Genomic DNA, 18050 nt, shown 5'->3' on the forward strand with positions numbered 1-18050 from the left:
TCATAGAGTCATATAATACCAGGTTGGAAGGGACCTCAAGGATCATCTTGTCCGACCTTTCCAGGCAAAGCGTGACCTAGAGTAGATGTCCCAGCACTCTGTCCAGCCGAATCTTAAAAGTGTTGTGGAATCCACCACTTCCCTGGGGAGATTATTCCAATGGCTGATTGTTCCTATTGCGAAAAATTTTCCTCGTGTCCAGTTGGAATCTCCACAGGAGTAACTCGTGCCCATTACAGTCGTCTTTTCCATTGGGACTCCTAGTAAAAAGGGAGTCTCTGTCTTCTTTGTAGTGACCCTTTAAATACTGGAACATGGTGATCAGGTCTCCCCTGAGCCTCCTTATCTCTAGGCTGAACAAGCTCAGCTCTCTCAGCCTTTCCTCACACAGCTTCCTGGTCCTTGGATCATCTTTGTGGTCCTTCTCTGTGCCCTCTCCAGCCAGTTCACATCTTTTTTGTATAGTGGGGACAAAAACTGTACACAGTATTCCAGGTGTGGCCTGACAAGCGCTGAGGAGAGTGGGATTGCATTATCCACCGATCTCAGTTTGCACAGAAATTCACGGTGTTACATAAATGACATTTCAAAATAAAGGTAATTTTGCTGTAAAACTTCCATATAGACACTTGCATTCTTCCACATTTATTCCACTCTAAGGAAACTTTCCTCCTCTGATGGTAAATGAAATTTATAAAATTGGCATTACTTTTCATTTCATGTAACTATATGGTGATGGAACTTGAGTCCTGTGTCATGCCAGAAACTTTCAAGCTACTCCACACCTATGAGCCCAGAGCTGCTAACAGTTTTTGAGCTCAAATGAGAGGGGTCTGGGCTCTCAACTTCATTTATACCAGCCTACCCCAGCAAAGACCTTCCTCACAAAACCAAAGTAAAAGCTATTGGGACTCTTTTAGGAGAAGACATAGCTCTGGAGTTCGCTTTGCCTTTAATAAACCAGTTTCCAGGCCATGTAGATCTCCAAGATGGCTGTAATGAAGAATGTAGTTCACATTGCAACTCTCAGTGCCATGGTTCAGCTTGATGATGATGAATCACCAGTGCTCAGTCTTTCTGTCTATTGTCTAAAGAGACACTGGGCATCAGAATGTAACATCTGCATTTGGAGAGCAGACATATACCCCCAGAAATGTACATCAAAACAAATCATAGAATCATAGAATCATAGAATAGTTAGGGTTGGAAAGGACCTTAAGATAATCTAGTTCCAACCCCCAGTAATCTGAATCAAATAATCTGAAAGAATATATTAAAAAGGTAAAGAACATTTAAAGTGCCCCTTGTTCATTTGGACGGTCTTTCCTTGGTCTCAGACAAATAGCAAAAGGAGGGAGAATTTGAGTAGGATGACATGAAGAAGGGTGAAACACTTGTGAATGATAAAAGAAGGTGAAATAACCCTGGTATTGATGGAAATCAGGATAAAAAGTGAGATTCTTACAATCTTTGTCTTCAAAGATTCTTTGTCTTCTTATCTACAATATAAGTAACATTCCCTTTTTCTTCCCCACTGTGGATAAAAATCTGAGACAGCCTTCACAGAGAGATTACCTTGTGGAGTTCATTAGAAATGCAAGAGGTAAGGTAAACAAACAGATCATGTCCCTGTTGCTGGAGCGATGTGGTCAAATACCCTAGCACAGCCTCCTCCCCGGACTTCTTGCTTTGTACCTTGTTTAGCTCTTCTCTTTTCCTGCTCTTTCTCCACCTGAAAAGGTAGAACAACCATGCATCAAGCTCTTGTGATGGGGACTCATGAATGCTAGCAAATTCTTGGAGTTCTTAGGATGGAAAGCGTTGCTGATGCATTCAAGGATCCATGTCCAGGCCTTCAGCATGACTTTAATGACTCAGGGAAACCACATACCAGCAGCGAACATTTTTAAAAGCCTCACCTACCCTTCCAGACTGAACTTTATCCGGCCTCTCTCTGCATTTTAACACACTCCATTAACAGGATTCCCTAGCTGAAAGCAGATGCCAAAGGTAGGGCGCAAACCTATTTTTGGACACACAATGTTGTGCAATACACAGAAGTCCCCTTGTTGCTGGAAATTGTAGGATGGAGACAAGCAGAACGTGTAGGAGACAGGAAAATCAAGGAACACAGTTTTTTCCCGCAGCTGACAGTGGGGCTGTGAGAGAGACTCTGCTGTAAATCAAGGAGAATGACAGACATTTAGGGGTGGGGACACACAGAATTGTATGACACTCAACCAATCACTTTTCTTCCTACATTCTGACTCTACGCACACCCACTAGCTGCCTCTTTTAGGTGAGGTAAAACCCAGCCATCCACCACAGGCCAGCAGAGGCAGTTGGGTGTTTGGGGTAATTCATAGAATCATAGAATAATTAGGGTTGGAAAGAACCTTAAGATCATCTAGTTCCAACCCCCCTGCCATGGGCAGGGACACCTCGCACTAAACCATGTCACCCAAGACTCCGTCCAACCTGGCTTTGAACACCGCCAGGGATGGTGCATTCACAACTTCCTTGGGCAACCCATTCCACTGCCTCACCACCCTCACAGTAAAGAACTTCTTCCTTATATCTAATCTAAACTTCCTCTGTTTAAGTTTGAACCCATTACCCCTTGTCCTACCACTATAGTCCCTAATGACGAGTCCCTCCGCAGCATCCTTAGAGGCCCCCTTCAGACACTGGAAGGCTGCTCTGAGGTCTCCACGCAGCCTTCTCTTCTCCAGGCTGAACAGCCCCAACTCTCTCAGCCTGCCTTCATACGGGAGGTGCTCCAGCTCCCTTATCATTCTTGTGGCCCTCCTCTGGACTTGCTCCAACAGGTCCATGTGCTTTTTATGTTGAAGACATCAGAACTGTACACAATACTCCAAGTGAGGTCTCACAAGAGCAGAGTAGAGGGGCAGGATCACCTCCTTCGACCTGCTGGTCACGCTTCTTTTGATGCAGCCCAGGACACGGTTGGCTTTCTGGGCTGCGAGCACACACTGAAGCCGGCTCACGTTCAGTTTCAAATCAACCAACACCCCCAAGTCCTTCTCCACAGGACTGCTCTGAATCTCTCCTCCACCCAACCTGTAGCTGTGCCTGGGATTGCCCTGCCCAGGTGTAGGACCTTACGCTTGGCTTGGATGAACTTCATAACGTTGGCATCGGCCCACCTCACAAGCGTGTCAAGGTCCCTCTGGATGGCATCCCTTCCCTCCAGCATATCAACCAAACCACACAGCTTGGTGTCGTCGGCAAACTTGCTGAGGGTGCACTCAAACCCACTGTCCATGTTGTTGAACAAGACAGGTCTGAACACCGATCCCTGAGGGACATCACTTGCTACTGTTTTCCAACTGGACATTGAGCCGTCGACCACAACTCTTTGCATGCGGCCAGCCAGCCAGTTCTTTATCCACTGAGTGGTCCATCTATCAAATTGATGTCTCTCCAATTTAGAGACAAGGATGTCATGCAGGACAGTGTCAAACGCTTTGCACAAGTCCAAGTAGATGACATCAAGTGCTCTGCCCCTGTCCATCAGTTCTGTAGCCCCATCATAGAAGGCCACCAAATAGGTCAGGCAGGACTTCCCCTTAGTGAAGCCATGCTGGCTGTCACGAACCACCTCGTTGTTTTTCATGTGCCTTAGCATGCTTTCCAGGAGAACCTGCTCCATGATTTTGCCAGGCACACAGACTGGTCTGTAGTTGTCTGAGTCTTCCCTTTTCCCCTTCTTGAAAACGGGAGTTATATTACCCTTTTTCCAGTCATCGGGAACTTCACCTGACTGCCAGGATTTTTCAAATACAATGGACAGTGGCTTAGCAACTCAGGACCCGCGGATGGATTTCATCAGGTCCCATGGACTTGTGCACATTCAGGTTCTTAAGAGGGTCTTGAACCTGATCCTCTCCTACAGTGGGCCTAAGGTCTTCATTCTCACAGTCCCTGCATTTGCCTTCCAACGCTTGGGTGGTGTGGTCAGAGCATTCGCCAGTGAAGACTGAGGCAAAGAAGTCATTAAGAACCTCAGCCTTCTCCAAATCCACGGTAGCCAGTTCTCCCGATGGCTTCCAGAGAGGACCCACATTGTCCCTAGTCTGTCTTTTATTTGCTACGTACCTATAGAAGCCTTTCCTGTTATCTTTCACATCCCTTGCCAGATTTAATTCTAGCTGGGCCTTAGCTTTCCTAACCTGGTCCCTAGCTTCTCAGTCAATATCCCTGTATTCTTCCCAGGCCACCTGTCCTCACTTTCACCTTTTATAAGCTTCTTTTTTCCCCTCTAAGTTTCCTCAGCAGCTCAAATTCAGAGCTTCACATTCAGAGGTGGCATCCAGTTTTCCCCCCTTCCCCTGTTCTTACCTTAGGAAAAAGCGTGTGTGTGTGTGCATAAAGGTTGGGTTGATGGTACAGTCTGAGCACAGCCACATTCCCCCATCAGGCTGCAGGGTATATGGCTAGAGGTTTCAGACCAGCACCCTGAGCTGCTGTAACGTGGCTATGAGTAAGGCAGCGGGTATGTTGTACACACAGATGTGCAAAGGTATGGGTATCAGCTCCCTTGCCCTTTGAGGTGTAACTGGAATAGCAGTATCACTTACATACCCTCTCACCGCCTCCTTCCTCCTGGGCATGTTGTGAAATGGATGGGGGGTGTCTCATAAACAGGTGACCCCACCCCAGTAAGCCAGGGTGTGTTTCTGGGAGTCTCTCTCTTTCCCACACACACAACAACCCTCAACCCATGAGAAAGGATGGAGGGTTCACCAAAGTGATCCATCACTGCCCCTCACTCAGCTGTAGGACGTGTGTTGGGAGGAGGAATTGTCTCACACAGGTGTAAAATGCAAGCACCCTCATCCTTCTTCCTGCTTCAGGCTGCCAGGTGTTTAATCACACAAATATACATCTCAACACTCCCTCCTGTTGACTACAAGATGTGTATTGGGAATGGAAGTGGCTGTTTCTCACTCACACACACAAAGAAGCACAGGTGAACTGCAATCCCTCCAATTTTGGAGGGCATATGGAGGAGTGGGGCTCTCACACAAAGGTGATGCCAGGTTGCTGATTCCCTGTTGGTTTGCAGAGTGTGTATTTGGGATATGTCTGTTCACCCCTACACAACCGAGTAACTCTTAGCTGAAGGAAAAAGGGATGTCACACCAACAAGCAGAGTTCAAACCTGATCCTCTCTTCCTGCCCTGCTGTTGGGGTGTTGAGCTGGGAGAAGACATCTCACATACACTGTCGTGCTGTGTGTGACTGTCTACGTGTAGGGTTTAGTTTAGGACTGTTAGCCTGTAGGGTTTCCTTGGAGTGGAGGGTAGGGTTGCATGCACACAGGAGGGATCCCTGATGGACTCTCGCAGTTGCAGGGTGTGACACCCCCAGCGCACATGGAGATGAACAGGTTACACCCCCGTTGGGTGTTAGGGTCTGCTTTACCCCCGGCACCTGAACGCCAGTACTTCCCTGCACGCTGCAGGGTGTTGGCTGGGGTTGTCTCTCTTGCATACATGTATACCCCACTCATCCTGCTGAGTTACCAGGAGTGTGAGGGGCCTGACACCCACACTTACAGGTCAAAACTCAGTTACCCCGCAACGGGCAGTACGGAGCGGCACGCGCGAACCCACAGACCAACACCAACGACCCCATCAGCCAGCAGGAAGAGTGCTGGGGTGTCAGGTACCCCACACAAGGCAAGATGGATGAGTGCTAGAGGTGTCACACACAGATACCAGTCCCCCACAGGGCTGCAGGATGTGTGTTCTCTTACACACGCATACACTAGGGTGCAAGATGTGCTCTTAGAGCATCTGTCACCCACATGGGGCCACAGTTTGTGTCTTGTGAGTGCTGGCCACAGCCACAGAGGGTTGTTTTAGGAGTGCCTGCCATAAGCACACCAAGCTGTGGTTTGTGTTTTGGGGGTGCCCATCACTCACACACTGGGCTGCAGGGTATGTTTCAGAGTGTCTGGTCTACCCGTGAGGCCACAGGTGGTGCTTTAGTGTTTGTCACACACACCGGGCCTCAGATTGCACTTCAGTGCATCAATCTGCATGTCTCACCTACCCAGAGGGCTGCAGGCTGTGTTTGTGGGCAACACTCATCGCCACGAGGCAGCAGGCTGGGGTTTAGGGGTCTCACACACACAGTTGCAGCCCGAGGTGCTGGTCATACGCGGAGCCGGCGGCTGTGTCTGGGGGTGCCTCACACACGCCGATGTGGCTGCGGGCTGTGTCCGAGGGTGTCTCACAGCCGGGCAGGGTTATAGGAGGTGACCAAGGGTGTCTCCCACAGGCACACAGGCCGAGCCCCACCGTGTCACGCACGGACACGACGCTCCCGGTGTCTGAGGGCGCCCTTCGCGCCCCCCCCCACCCCCTCGGCGCCCCTGAGGCCGCGAGCCCGCAGGCCTCGAGCCGCCGCCCCGCCCCCGGTAACGGCGTGGCGCGCGTGACGGTGTGGCACCGCCCCCGGCGGCCGTTGCGGCAGCCGCAGGCCGGCACGGCACGGCGGTGCCGGGGGCGCTGCGGCATGGATTATCCCGATCCCGCCTCGCGGCACGGCGCCTGGGACCTGCCCGGCGAACCCAGCGCCCACGGCGCCGCTTGCTACGAACAGCCGCGCGGCGGAGAGGAGGAAGCGGCGGCGGCGATGATGGAGGAGGAGGAGGCGGCGGCGGCGAGCCGCGGTTTGCAGCGTCCCGTCGCCCAGCCGTCCCGCCGCCCCCAGCAGTGCTTAGCACCGGCACTCGCCGCGCTCTCTACCTCCTCTTCCGAGGGGGAGTTGGATGCCGCGGCCGCTCTGCCGCGGGAGCCCAGCCTGAGCGATGAGGCCGGCGGCGGCGGCGGTTTCGACTCGGCCGAGTCCGGAGCCTCGCTACGCTACTCCACGGGCACGGGCGGCGAGTACAGCGAGGGCGAGGGAGCGGGGCTGGCGAGCAGCGAGAGCGGCGGCAGCGGCTTCTACCTCGCGGCGGCCGCGCTGCCCGAGAGAAGGCGGCCGGGCGGCGGCCGGCCCCGCTATGAGGTGGTGCGGGAGCTGAGTGCCGAGGATGTGCGCTGGTTCTACCGGGAGGACCGGAAGCCGTGGAAGCCTTTCATCGGCTACGACTCGCTGCGGATCGAGCTGGCCTACCGCGCCCTCGGACCCGAGCCGCGGGAGGGCGAGGCGGCGGCAGTGGAGCCGGTGTGCGTGCGGAGCGGGCTCTATGAGGTGGACGTGGCCAACGCGGAGTGCTACCCCGTCTACTGGAACCGTGAGTGCAGTCGTGCCCCCCGCGGGGACCAGGGGATACCGGTGTCCTCGCACCGAGACCGTCGAGGGGCGGCCGGGCAACCTCTCGCGTCCCGCCCTCCCCGAAAAGGGCCACCGGGCATCCCCCGTGCTCACAGAGACCCTACACTGGGCTCCCCCTCCGTGGGGTCAACCAGGTCAACCCTCCATGCCCCTCCAGCACACCCACATGGGTAACGGGGGACCAGACACTGCTTGCTGCCCGTGCACACTTGAACATGAGGGATATAGGGACCCTGGGTGCCCATCTCCCAACACACACCTGAGGGAGAAGAGACTGAGAATTTCCCTTCCAAGTCTTAGGAATACTTTGTGTTGGGGGAGGATAGCAGCACTGAGCATCCAACCCTCTCAGGCACACTCATAGGGGACGCGGCATGGGCATCCCTAAGCATGTGCTTGAGAGAGGGGGCACTGGACACCCCACCACACACACACAGGGAGGGAGAGGCACTGGGTACCCCTCACCCTCCCAGGCAGGGAGAGAGGGGGACAAGTGAGCAGAGCTGTCAGGTGAGGCAGGATTGCTGCCAGGAATGGGAGCAAGAGGCTGTGCTCGTCAGCAGCTTAAAGGTTTAATTTCTTGACCCTGTGCCTTGTCCATTTTGGAAGCTGATTCAGTCTCATTAAGCCTGAGGAGCAGATGTTTCAAATGACAGCCTACACTGTGCAGAGATGATTTCGGTGCTTGGAAGGAGAGATTCCCAGAGGTTAGCACCAGAAGGAGTGCTAGGCAGGGGAGAAATAAACTCATGGTCCTGAGAAGACTAATGATGGGGATGTTTCCTAGTCCTCGAAAGCTGATTAAGGGGAGCGCTCAAGTCTTTTCTTATTAGCAAGTCTGCTCCTTCATAAGACTAAGATAAACTTTTGGTGTTTCAAAGCTCTGTCAGTGGCTTCTGGTTTAACTCCTTCTTCATTTGCACATTTCCTTGCTTCTGTTCCCTGTGTTCTTTTGTCTTTCTCCCATTCTTTCCCAACTGCTGCATCCAGACCTGAGAAAACAGCAAGGTCAGATCCTAAGGATTCACTCTGATCTGTGCTTTTGAAGGCCTTGGTGTAGCAGTTATTATATTCCCAAATGATTCCCACTTGATAGTATATGTGTAATTTTGGGTCCAAAGGGTAGCTACTACATTGGTCTGCTGTAGCATGTAAGGGAGCTGGTGGTGGCAAACCAGATCTCACCCTAGCAAAGCCCATGAGTAAGGGAGGAGAATCTTGCTCTCCATCGCACAAGCATGAAGGTGTAATGAGTGCATCTGACTTAAAATATGCTGAAGTGCATGTTAAAGAGTACAGAAACTGCTCTCCAGTTTTGCTGATTCATGTTTTCAGTTTGGAGCAAAGGTCAAAAGCTTTTATCTTTGTTGTTCTTGCCCGTTTTGTTGTTCTTTTTCACATACGTGCCATACTTTAGGGAAGGCTGCTATCTCGCTCTTTCAATACTGAATATGCTGACAGTTCTTCAGCTCTTGTGGCATCTTAATGACAGGCAAATGTTGATTATACCTTGGCATGTACTGAAATATTTTTTCACTCCACATCTTCAGACATCTTAAGCACATCACAGGATTCATTTGTAACATCAGGAATATCAGACTGAGTTACAATTTAGGCAGATTAATTACTGAGAATTTTATCCTTACTTTGTGACCTCTGGGATTTATTTAATTAGTATTGTAGAACTAATAGCATGTAGCAAAGAACAGGATGTAGCAAAGACGGCGCAAGAGGACTAAAATTACTAGTGTAGGCTTCCAGATAAGCGAGTAACTTGGAGTTAGGCTCCTTCTTGTCTTCTGTGGATGTAACAATGGTTGATAATTTATACAAGGGTCTTCTGTTTGCGTCGTCTTAGATTACCCGGCCCTTTTCTGCCCTCCCCGTTGAAGAGGGCTGCTTTACAACCATTTTTCTATAGAGTTACTCAGCCTAGTTGTCAAAGTCGTGAGTGAGTCTGTTAAATCCACAGCCTGTGGGCTTCTGGGTGACTCTCTCCTGTGCCTTGGCTTGTGAGTTTGTTCCATGCAGCTATTGCCCTGTCTGCTGTTTGCTTTTCCTTTGCTTTTTGATGGTTACATTGTCAAGTTGCAGAAGTCTATTAAGTAAGATACCTCTTGTTGCATTAAAAAAAAATCAGTAGGACTATCCCTGAGTAAAGATGTAAGATCTGATATAACAGATATTTTATTGACCTTATCATGAAAATACCTGTGAATGCAGAGTGGACCACTGGGTCTTAATTTTACAATTTGTGTGCTCAGGCTGGAATTGGGCAGCTTTTAAAAACCGTTTCAGGTGCCTTTAGGCTTGGACTGAAAGAAATATCGAAGACCCTATATTTTCTTTTGTAAGCTCTCTGAGAGCTGCTTTGTAAACTGGAAGTAGAGGCAGTCCTTGGCACCTTGTGAAAAGCTCCTGCAGGTTGAGCTTGTGCAGAATGAGATGTGAATGCCAGGGCACTGTTATCTGCCCACTGAACTTAGAGTTGGTCAAGATTACTGAGAGGCCTTGGAGTATAGTAGTTGATATGTGGCACCAGATGATTACAAAAGGCTATTTTCTTAGCAGATTTTGTTTTATCGTGGGCTTGTTTTGATGTAGGAGGTAGACATTAGCAGTAAGATACTAAGCCTTTTGTTCCTCAGGCACTGGGGTTGGTTCTTTGGGCTGCACTGTCAAGGTTAAAAATAAACATTTTGGAGCTGTAAGGTGCTTCTCAGCTGTCTGCCTTGTGCAGGAGCATTGGGTGCTTGTGCCTTCTGTGGAGGTGACAGCATAAATTTGTATGTTGACACTCTACAGGCTGGCAACCCTAAATCCATCTTGAGGCCCCACTAGAACTTGAGGCCTGACTGTTTTAATCAATGTCTGATACTGCTTCTGAGTCTGTGTTTAGTTTATGGGGTTTGGTTTGTATTCTGGAACAGAAATAGTATTAAAACAGATACATCAGGAAGATGAAAATTAAGGGTTTGGAATAAAGAGTTTATCAGCATGCTTGTGGCTTGCATTTGTTCTTAGCAGCAGAACAAGTTTTTAGTTGCTTTACATATGCTTAGAACATTGCTTTTGGTGTGTTGGGCAGTCTTTGAAGTTGGTTGGTACAATTTCATTTATGTAAAGGACCTTTGATTGAAGGCTGAATTCCTGCATACTATTTTCTTGTTGTTCTCTCCAGGTGTGGTGTTGTTTTGCAGATAAAATACCACTAATTTATTTGGCGAGATGAAGTGTTAATTTTGCTATTCAAAATATTTCCTGGGTTTTACCTTTTTGCTTCTATTCTTACCATACCACCCTTCCAAAAGTATTTTGTAGCTTAGTTTTAGCCAACTCCTTCCTTACCAGAAGGCCTAACACATATAGGTGGAACAATTTTTAGATTTGCAGTACTCCATTGTATTAAGTCACAAATTACATTTCTTTGTATGTATGTTCTGGTTATATTTATGGTCTCTTGTACTTTTTCTTCTTTCAGTAGAAACTTGTGACATTTAGGATGCTTTTGCTAGAACATGTAGGAGGTGTCAGCACTCTGATGTATCTTTGAGGGAGAGTTTCTTCTGTGTCCTCAGCTTTTATGTGTTTGGTTTACAAGCATTACTTAAGCAAAATGAATCTGTTGTCTTCCTTCTGTAAATGATACCAGAATCACAGAATCACTCTCCAGTGGATGGTGTCAGCTACAGCAGAGTAGCTAAGGATGGGCTTAGCTTAGGAAGCAAGTTGTGCTTGCCCTTCAGTGTGGTCCAACACGTTTCCTGCTGGATGTGGTCAACAAGGACAAAGGCAGAGATGCAGGGAATATTTGGTTTATAAGTTGTGGGTGACAGGATGTTATCTACTGTAACTGAGAAAGCAGAAAACGTTTGTAGGATGAGAAGGATCAGGATTTCTATTGTGACTTAGTTCAGGTTTGAATACCGATTCGACTGGAAATATTGAAGAAATAGGATGGAATGCAATTTGGAGGTGACAGCTAGATTGAAGATAGATGACAGGTGAATTTCTGCATGTGTGAGGGGGAGATGCTGTCTGGCGAAGAAAACTACACTGACGGCAAAGAGAGACCTTGGGCAAAACTCCCTTTTGCTCTGAGGAGTTTGTCAAGAATCTGTAAGAGCTGACATTGTAAGTTAGTAAGTAAAAGAACTAAATGGAAGTGCAAGAAATTAAAATAAGCATGATATATTCTCTCAGTGGTATCTCTAAGGTTAAAAAAAGTCAAAATGAAGTAGTGGATTTGAATGTTGGTCAGAGAAAAGATCACTAGTGTGGTATGAGCAGTTTGGTGGGTTGCAAGTAGCCGAAGCTCTTCTAGGGTGTGCCTTGTGTGGAGCTGGAGGGGAGAAGCTTCAGAGATTGTAAGTGTTGTAGATAGCATGTTTAGTGAGTTGTGAGATGAAGGGAATAAGAGATGCAACTGGGATCCCAGGCAGTGATATTTAAGATGAAAGAAAATAGAATAATGAATTAAATCTCTTTTCATCTCAGAATGGGGGGTATACCATATTTACCACATTGGGTAAAAAATTTGAAGAAAGAAGTGACATCTGGGGCTGAAAGTGTAGGGGAATCAGGAGTTGGGGTGGAGTAGATGGAAAAAGGAAGTGAGGTTAGGAGAGTGAAGAAAAAAAGGCCCTGCAGAGGAGAAGGGAGAAGAGGTTTAGAAAAGACGTTGTTGTGTCCTTGGATATCTTCACCTTGGTTGTTAGTGGTAGGTCTGAGGTATGCACAGGAAAACTCTTGCTCTTCTTTTTTATAGAAGAGATATTCCCGTATAGGAACCTACTTGCTCAAGTGATATGTACCTGACCTTTGCTGCTCAGTGCTGGTGAGAGCTTGCTAACAAAGACCGATTGATGAGCACCTGCCAGGAGAACACACACACTGAGCTGAGGGTGTGATTGTGCAAACGTCCTGTGACTTTCAATGGGATTTGAGCACATGCTTACCTTTTAGGAGGTGCTCACATGTTTGTCATGTGCACAGTTGCTCTTTTGTGGGTTGGTTTAGCTTTCACCTAATGCAGTTTCAAAAAATGCAAGTTTTTCCCCATGAGAAAATAGCTGATAAGGGACTGGCTCCTGCAGCTTACTGACTCCAGCCAACACCGGTGGTGGAAGTGCTTCACTTTAGTGTACTAATATTGAAATTTGGTAAACAATTTTAAGAATTCAGTAAAAATAAAGCTCTAAACTTAAAACCCCAACCTTATTTCATGTTCCTGCAGTCCAAGGTTTGTTGGTGAGCATTTCCTGCTCATCATTGATGTGGCTAGTAAGGTGAGCTTTAGGATTTTGACTTGGACCATCAAGTTCAGGTCTGCATAAAGAGCAATTGTAGAGGTGTTAATTGAACTACTATCTTAAACCAGCAAAATCCTTCTTGAAAAACAGTATGTGCTATCTTTTGGGGTAATAGATAGCAATTGAGTTGAGAGATGACTTTGAGGACGTTTATCTCTTTTTGAGAGGTTCCTTCTGTTTGACATCTGAACCAGCCCCAAAGATCAGCCTTTCGTTATTCTTTTGGATTGCTCAGTTCATAATGTAAACCAATTAAAAATGGGTCAGGGAAAAACAGTTACAAGCTGTTGCTTGAATACTTCAGGCAGTCTTGGTAAAACAGGCAATTTCACATTTGCAGTGGAGCAAAGCATGTGTTCTTCCATTGGTGTATCTAACATTGAAGCAAACACAGAGGCTTGCATGTGTAGCTGCTCTATAGATCAGAGTCTGGAAAGAATGTGCTTAGTCTCGGTGAAACTCAAAAGTAACTTCTACCTGTATTTTTTAAATTGCTTCAATAATGCAATTTAGAATTACTTGGTGGACCAGGAACATAATATCCTTTACTGGTCAGTGAATTAAATCTGTTTTCATCTCAGAATTAAAAAAAGAAAAATGTCTGGCTCTGTAATTTCATGTAGCTCTGTTAAGTTTTCTGAGGCCAGGATTTCACCCTTGAACTCCTCTTCAGGTTGTGTTGTTCCTTTTGAAAGAGCAGAATGAGATTTTATGTGTTTGTGTTTGTTAAACAAAGGAAAGTAATCCAGGCTGTGATTAAATGAGTGGCTCCATTTATTAAAGTGTTAGTAATCTGCTCTGTTTTGAAGTAATATGTTGAGTAATAGCTAGAAAGCTGTGTAACATTAAGCTATTAAAAAAAAAAGTCAAAAAGTCTGTTATGTTACTGAGCAAACATGAAATAATCATGTCATAGAATGGTTTGGGTTAGAAGGGACCTTAAAGATAACCTTGTCCCAACCCCCTGCCATAGGCAGGGATGCCTTCCATTTGTTGGACCGGGTTACTCCAAGCCCCATCCACCCTGGCCTTGAACACTGCCAGGAATGGGGCAGCCACAGCTTTGTGGCTGTGTTAGTTTGGGGTTATTTTATTATAACATCTGTTTGTTCACCCAGCATGCATGATCATGTCACTGACAATTAAAACACAGGAATATTCAATCTCATGATCGGTTTCTGTAGCCACCTACTCTCATAATAAAGCTTCCTGATCTCATGAGTTTTTCTTTCCTGTTTTGTTTGAGGGTTGTTTTTTTTTTGCCCTTTACAACACACTACAAACCCAACCGTGAGGTAACTAAGTAAGAGGAACAGATCTTGTCCTGCAAAACTGCACACCGTGCATTTGCATTGGCAAAAATGGAATCTGCAAATCATTATTGCTATAGAGGCTATAGTAGCCATAGCTGCCGGTGGGTAGGAGGAACACTGATGCAGAGGTTGAGTAATACCCATCGTTATACTTAATGGTGTTTTCACTAGTGAAAAGTCTTACAGGCTGTACAGTAATTAATATACCCAAAATATAATTTTAGGCCTGATACAATAGGAATGGATAGCAAATTTTTAAAAAGTCTCTAGGAGTATCCTTGATATTGTTGTGGAATACATTTATTTCAGTGGCTCATGTCAACACACAGGTTCTTGTATGTATTGCAGTTGGTAGGAGTGCTGTGCTCCGAGATGTATGATACTCATCATTTTTAGCAGGCTTTTGGCATGTTCAGGGGGAAGACTGTTTTTGCCCTGGATATTTTTTTCCCTTGGTAAATGTGTGGGCACTTCTCTTCATTATTTGGATAACTTTCAGCTTGAGATACCACATATGGTAAGCTTCATGGTTACCTTCAGCTTGTGCAGATGTTATCCTCATGCACTGAAAATTGTTTGCAACTGTAGTAATAAGGAAGTGAAATTTAAGGAACAGAAGTTACCACACTGAAAAGCAGGAATCTGAAATTACTACACTGAAAATCATCTTGAGCCAATGGCATTTTAGGAGCTTGTGTTTCTTGTCCAACCTCTTGGCTTTTGTCTTGGAGAGCTGGGAAATTGGGGTTGTCAATCTCAAGAAAACACCAGCTTTAATTTAAATTTCTGAGCTTTTGAATGTTGTATTGAACTTTTAGATCTCATTTGTGGGTGAACTGTTATAGCTGTCTTGAGACTGATGAGTGAATAGTGCCAGAAATGCCTTAACTTTGCCATCAAGCCTTCTGAACAAGACCTCAGCTTTGAAGCAATGAGACAGAACTTTATTGAATCTCGCTCTCTTACGATTTTATCCTGTTTGTCTTCCAAGTTGCATGGTAGCTGGTGTTGGTATTTCTGAAGCAGACCTTCTTTTGGCTGCTTGTTTAAGGTCTGTTTGTTAACCTTTAGTTATTATTTCAGTACCATCTTAGTTTTGCAGCAGTTTCCTAGTTCTGAATCAAGTAAGGTGAAAGAGGGGTTTGTGAGCTATATAATATTTACATTTAGGTATACACCATTTGAACCAATGTGGTGGCAGGAAACAAATGATAGCATTGATGTAGTAGCACAAGAAGAAAAATTAAGGCAAATTCTGCAGAGTTATTGCTTTTCATACTGTGTTCTGATGGATTAGTTAGCTTTTTTTGTGCAGTTTATATTGGATGTGATCCCACAGTTTAAAGATCCTCACAAAAAAGGAGTAACTGGAGTATAGATCTATAAAATACCATACATGTGTATACTACATGTTGCATGCAGTTTTTATTTTAACATAATTTGTTGTTATTCAGAGTATTTAGGTGATTATCATAATGCAAATCACTCATGTTCTTGTCTCATCAATGTAATTACAGCACTTGTATTCTTATTATGTGGATTTTCAGGAAAAAAAGGCCTTTTTTGTGTAAAAATAAATCCTTTGTTGCAGTTTAGTTCTCTTAAGCTGATTTTCTCTAAAAGTGGTAAAATATGTATGACTAATTAAAATAAAGTGCCTTTCATTAGCTTCTAATTCCCGCCATTCAAATTTATTTAGGAATTCCTGCATAAATAAACCATGCAAGTGTACAACTGGCCAGATATGTTGGTATCTTTTGGTCTGAAGCACTGCCAATTGCAGATTATATGGCGTAAGACTTAAGGCAGTAAAAAAATCAAGGCAAATCCTTTCTTGGGGATCAAGATTACAGGGACAAAGATAAATAATACTTTGTGTTTATAGATTTGGAAAAAAAACCCCCAAACCTTAAATTACAACATGATCTAAATATCAGTGTATTTAATTCTCCCACAAAACAAAAATAATTGAAAGAACGTAGTTTAAGCTTTCTAAAATCATCTGAATATACAGGAGATATATGAATTTTTTGAAGATGGATGGGAGTGAGTGAAATTGGGTCCTAAAATGGCAATTTTGGTTCATCACTTTTTAATAATGATTACTGTAATAGTTTGCATCAAGTTCTCTTGAATCAAGTTGCCACTTGCTTTTGGAACTGGTGACTTTTAAGATCAGTAGGTTGTCATCATCGTCGTGATTCAAGTTCAGCTTTGACTTGGACTGAAATCCACCATTGCCTGCTTCTAATGAAATAGAATCATAAAATGGTTTGGGTTGGAAAGGACCTTAAGATCATCAAGTTCCAATCCCCCTGCCATGGGCAGGGACGCCACACACTAAACCCAACACTCTGTTCAGCCTGGCCTTAAACGCTGCCAGGGATGGAGCATTCCCAGCTTCTCTGGGCAACCCGTTCCGCTGCTTCACCACCCTCACACCCCTCACAGGGAAGAACTTCTTCCTTACATCTAACCTAAACTTCCCCTGTTTAAGTTTGAACCTGTTACCCCTTGTCCTATCACTACAGTCCCTAATGAAGAGTCCATTCAGAGCTATCATTGCTCAGTTTTGAAAATTCAGATGTTAATTGAAAAGTATTCTTTCCCATTTTACCAAACCTCCTCTCTCATGAGAAAGATAAAATGGTTCTTTGCGAGCTGCGATCACAAATTTATTTCAGTTCTGAAAGACACTGTTCAGTTTTCTTAAAATCAAACCGTGCTTCTGATGGAAGGAAATGTCATTTACTTGTTTCCCTTACCAGTCGGTGTTCTCTTGAGGTTTCCCAGCAGCACAGTGATCAAACCTGCCATCCAGCTGGCAATGTGAAATAAGACAGGCTTGTAGACCAGGGTGCTGTGGCTGCACACATAGTGTACAGCAGTTCAAAGAAGGGGACAAAAACCCCCAACTTTTGGGTCCCCCTAAAATCCCACTGAGTTTTGGAAAACAGAATTCCCTCACGTTTTAAATCCCTGGTTTGGAAACAAAGTTCCGTAATAATCTGTCTTTCGATCTGAAAGTGATGTATTTCCATATAAATGCCCTTTCCAGACCCAGAGCCAGATATATTAGTTTATTCCCAAACTAACCGGTCCTGTAAAGACTTTACAATAATTTTTTTTATTTCAAACATGCCAATTTTTCCTGGCTGAACCTTTGTGGAAAAGGCACTGCCCATCTTGTGTTTGAGTGCTACAGCCTACCCTTGTAAAGAACCGCTATGGGAAAGTTTCTCTCAGGCAAAAAGAGCCTGAAAATGTTTATTTTAATGCTTTATATTTAGAATTTTAGAAATCTGTAGGTGGAAATTCCCATGTGAAAATCTTAAAGCCCTTCAAAACTGTAAAGAGGTGTCTTGTGTTCATTTAGTTTGGAGTACAAAATAGTATTCATATTATTATTATTTCAGAAAAATATCTTTTTATGGATTCAATGAATGGAGTCTCATCAGAACGCCTAGTCAAGAATTAAGGAATTGCATACAGATTTTCCCAGTAAGGATTAACATCTGACGTAGTTGTGTCATTGCTTCAGCCACAATGGGACCCTTTATCTAAGCTCACATATTATGTGCATTTCATTTCTTCCTGCAGACAGTGCTTTGTTTGTAAGGGCAGCCTAACTGGATCTGTGTGTATTAGCGCTGCTGAAAAATGCAGAAATCTGACAGGTGTGAAATGTAGGGGAGTACAGCAAAGGTTGAGACAAGTGCACGATGAGAGGCTACTGTATGTGGTGACAACTAACATTGATGTGGTTAACTTTCATTTCATGAAAACTAAATACATGTTTCACACTTCATTGGTGGGTTGTAGACTTAAAAGTTAGCTTAAATTTTCATAGACAGATGAATCTATGTCATTTATAGTGACTATTAAGTTGTGGAGTTTAAAGCCACTCAGACCTTTTGTTCTTCCAATATATTTGGGATTAATTTTCATTAAATAACCATGCCCTTTGAACAATCCAACCTCTTTATTCATCTGATGGATCATCAACATACAAAATATAAGGGTATAACAAGTGCATAACAATTGGCTTTTATCTGAAATGGCTATTTTACCATTGCAGACAGAAACTGAATGGCAGAACCGGGTAAGATCCACT

At 45.2% G+C, this 18050-nt stretch overlaps 1 protein-coding gene across 4 annotated transcripts in view; it reads left to right on the forward strand.

The window, feature by feature from the left end:
• The first annotated feature begins 6499 nt into the window (after positions 1-6499).
• DDHD1 (DDHD domain containing 1) overlaps positions 6500-18050 on the forward strand; it is a 70394-nt gene continuing 58843 nt past the window's right edge. For all 4 annotated transcript variants that reach the window (XR_003991097.1, XR_003991098.1, XM_030484046.1 and 1 more), the window contains exon 1: positions 6500-7270. Coding sequence is in view for 2 of the 4 variants with exons in the window: in XM_030484046.1 (XP_030339906.1) it covers positions 6547-7270 (724 nt within the window). In the remaining 2 variants the exon portion in view is untranslated. The remainder of the gene's footprint in view (positions 7271-18050) is intronic.

This window comes from Strigops habroptila, chromosome 4 (genome assembly GCF_004027225.2).
Source record: "Strigops habroptila isolate Jane chromosome 4, bStrHab1.2.pri, whole genome shotgun sequence".
Classification (NCBI taxonomy): Eukaryota; Metazoa; Chordata; class Aves; order Psittaciformes; family Psittacidae; genus Strigops; species Strigops habroptila.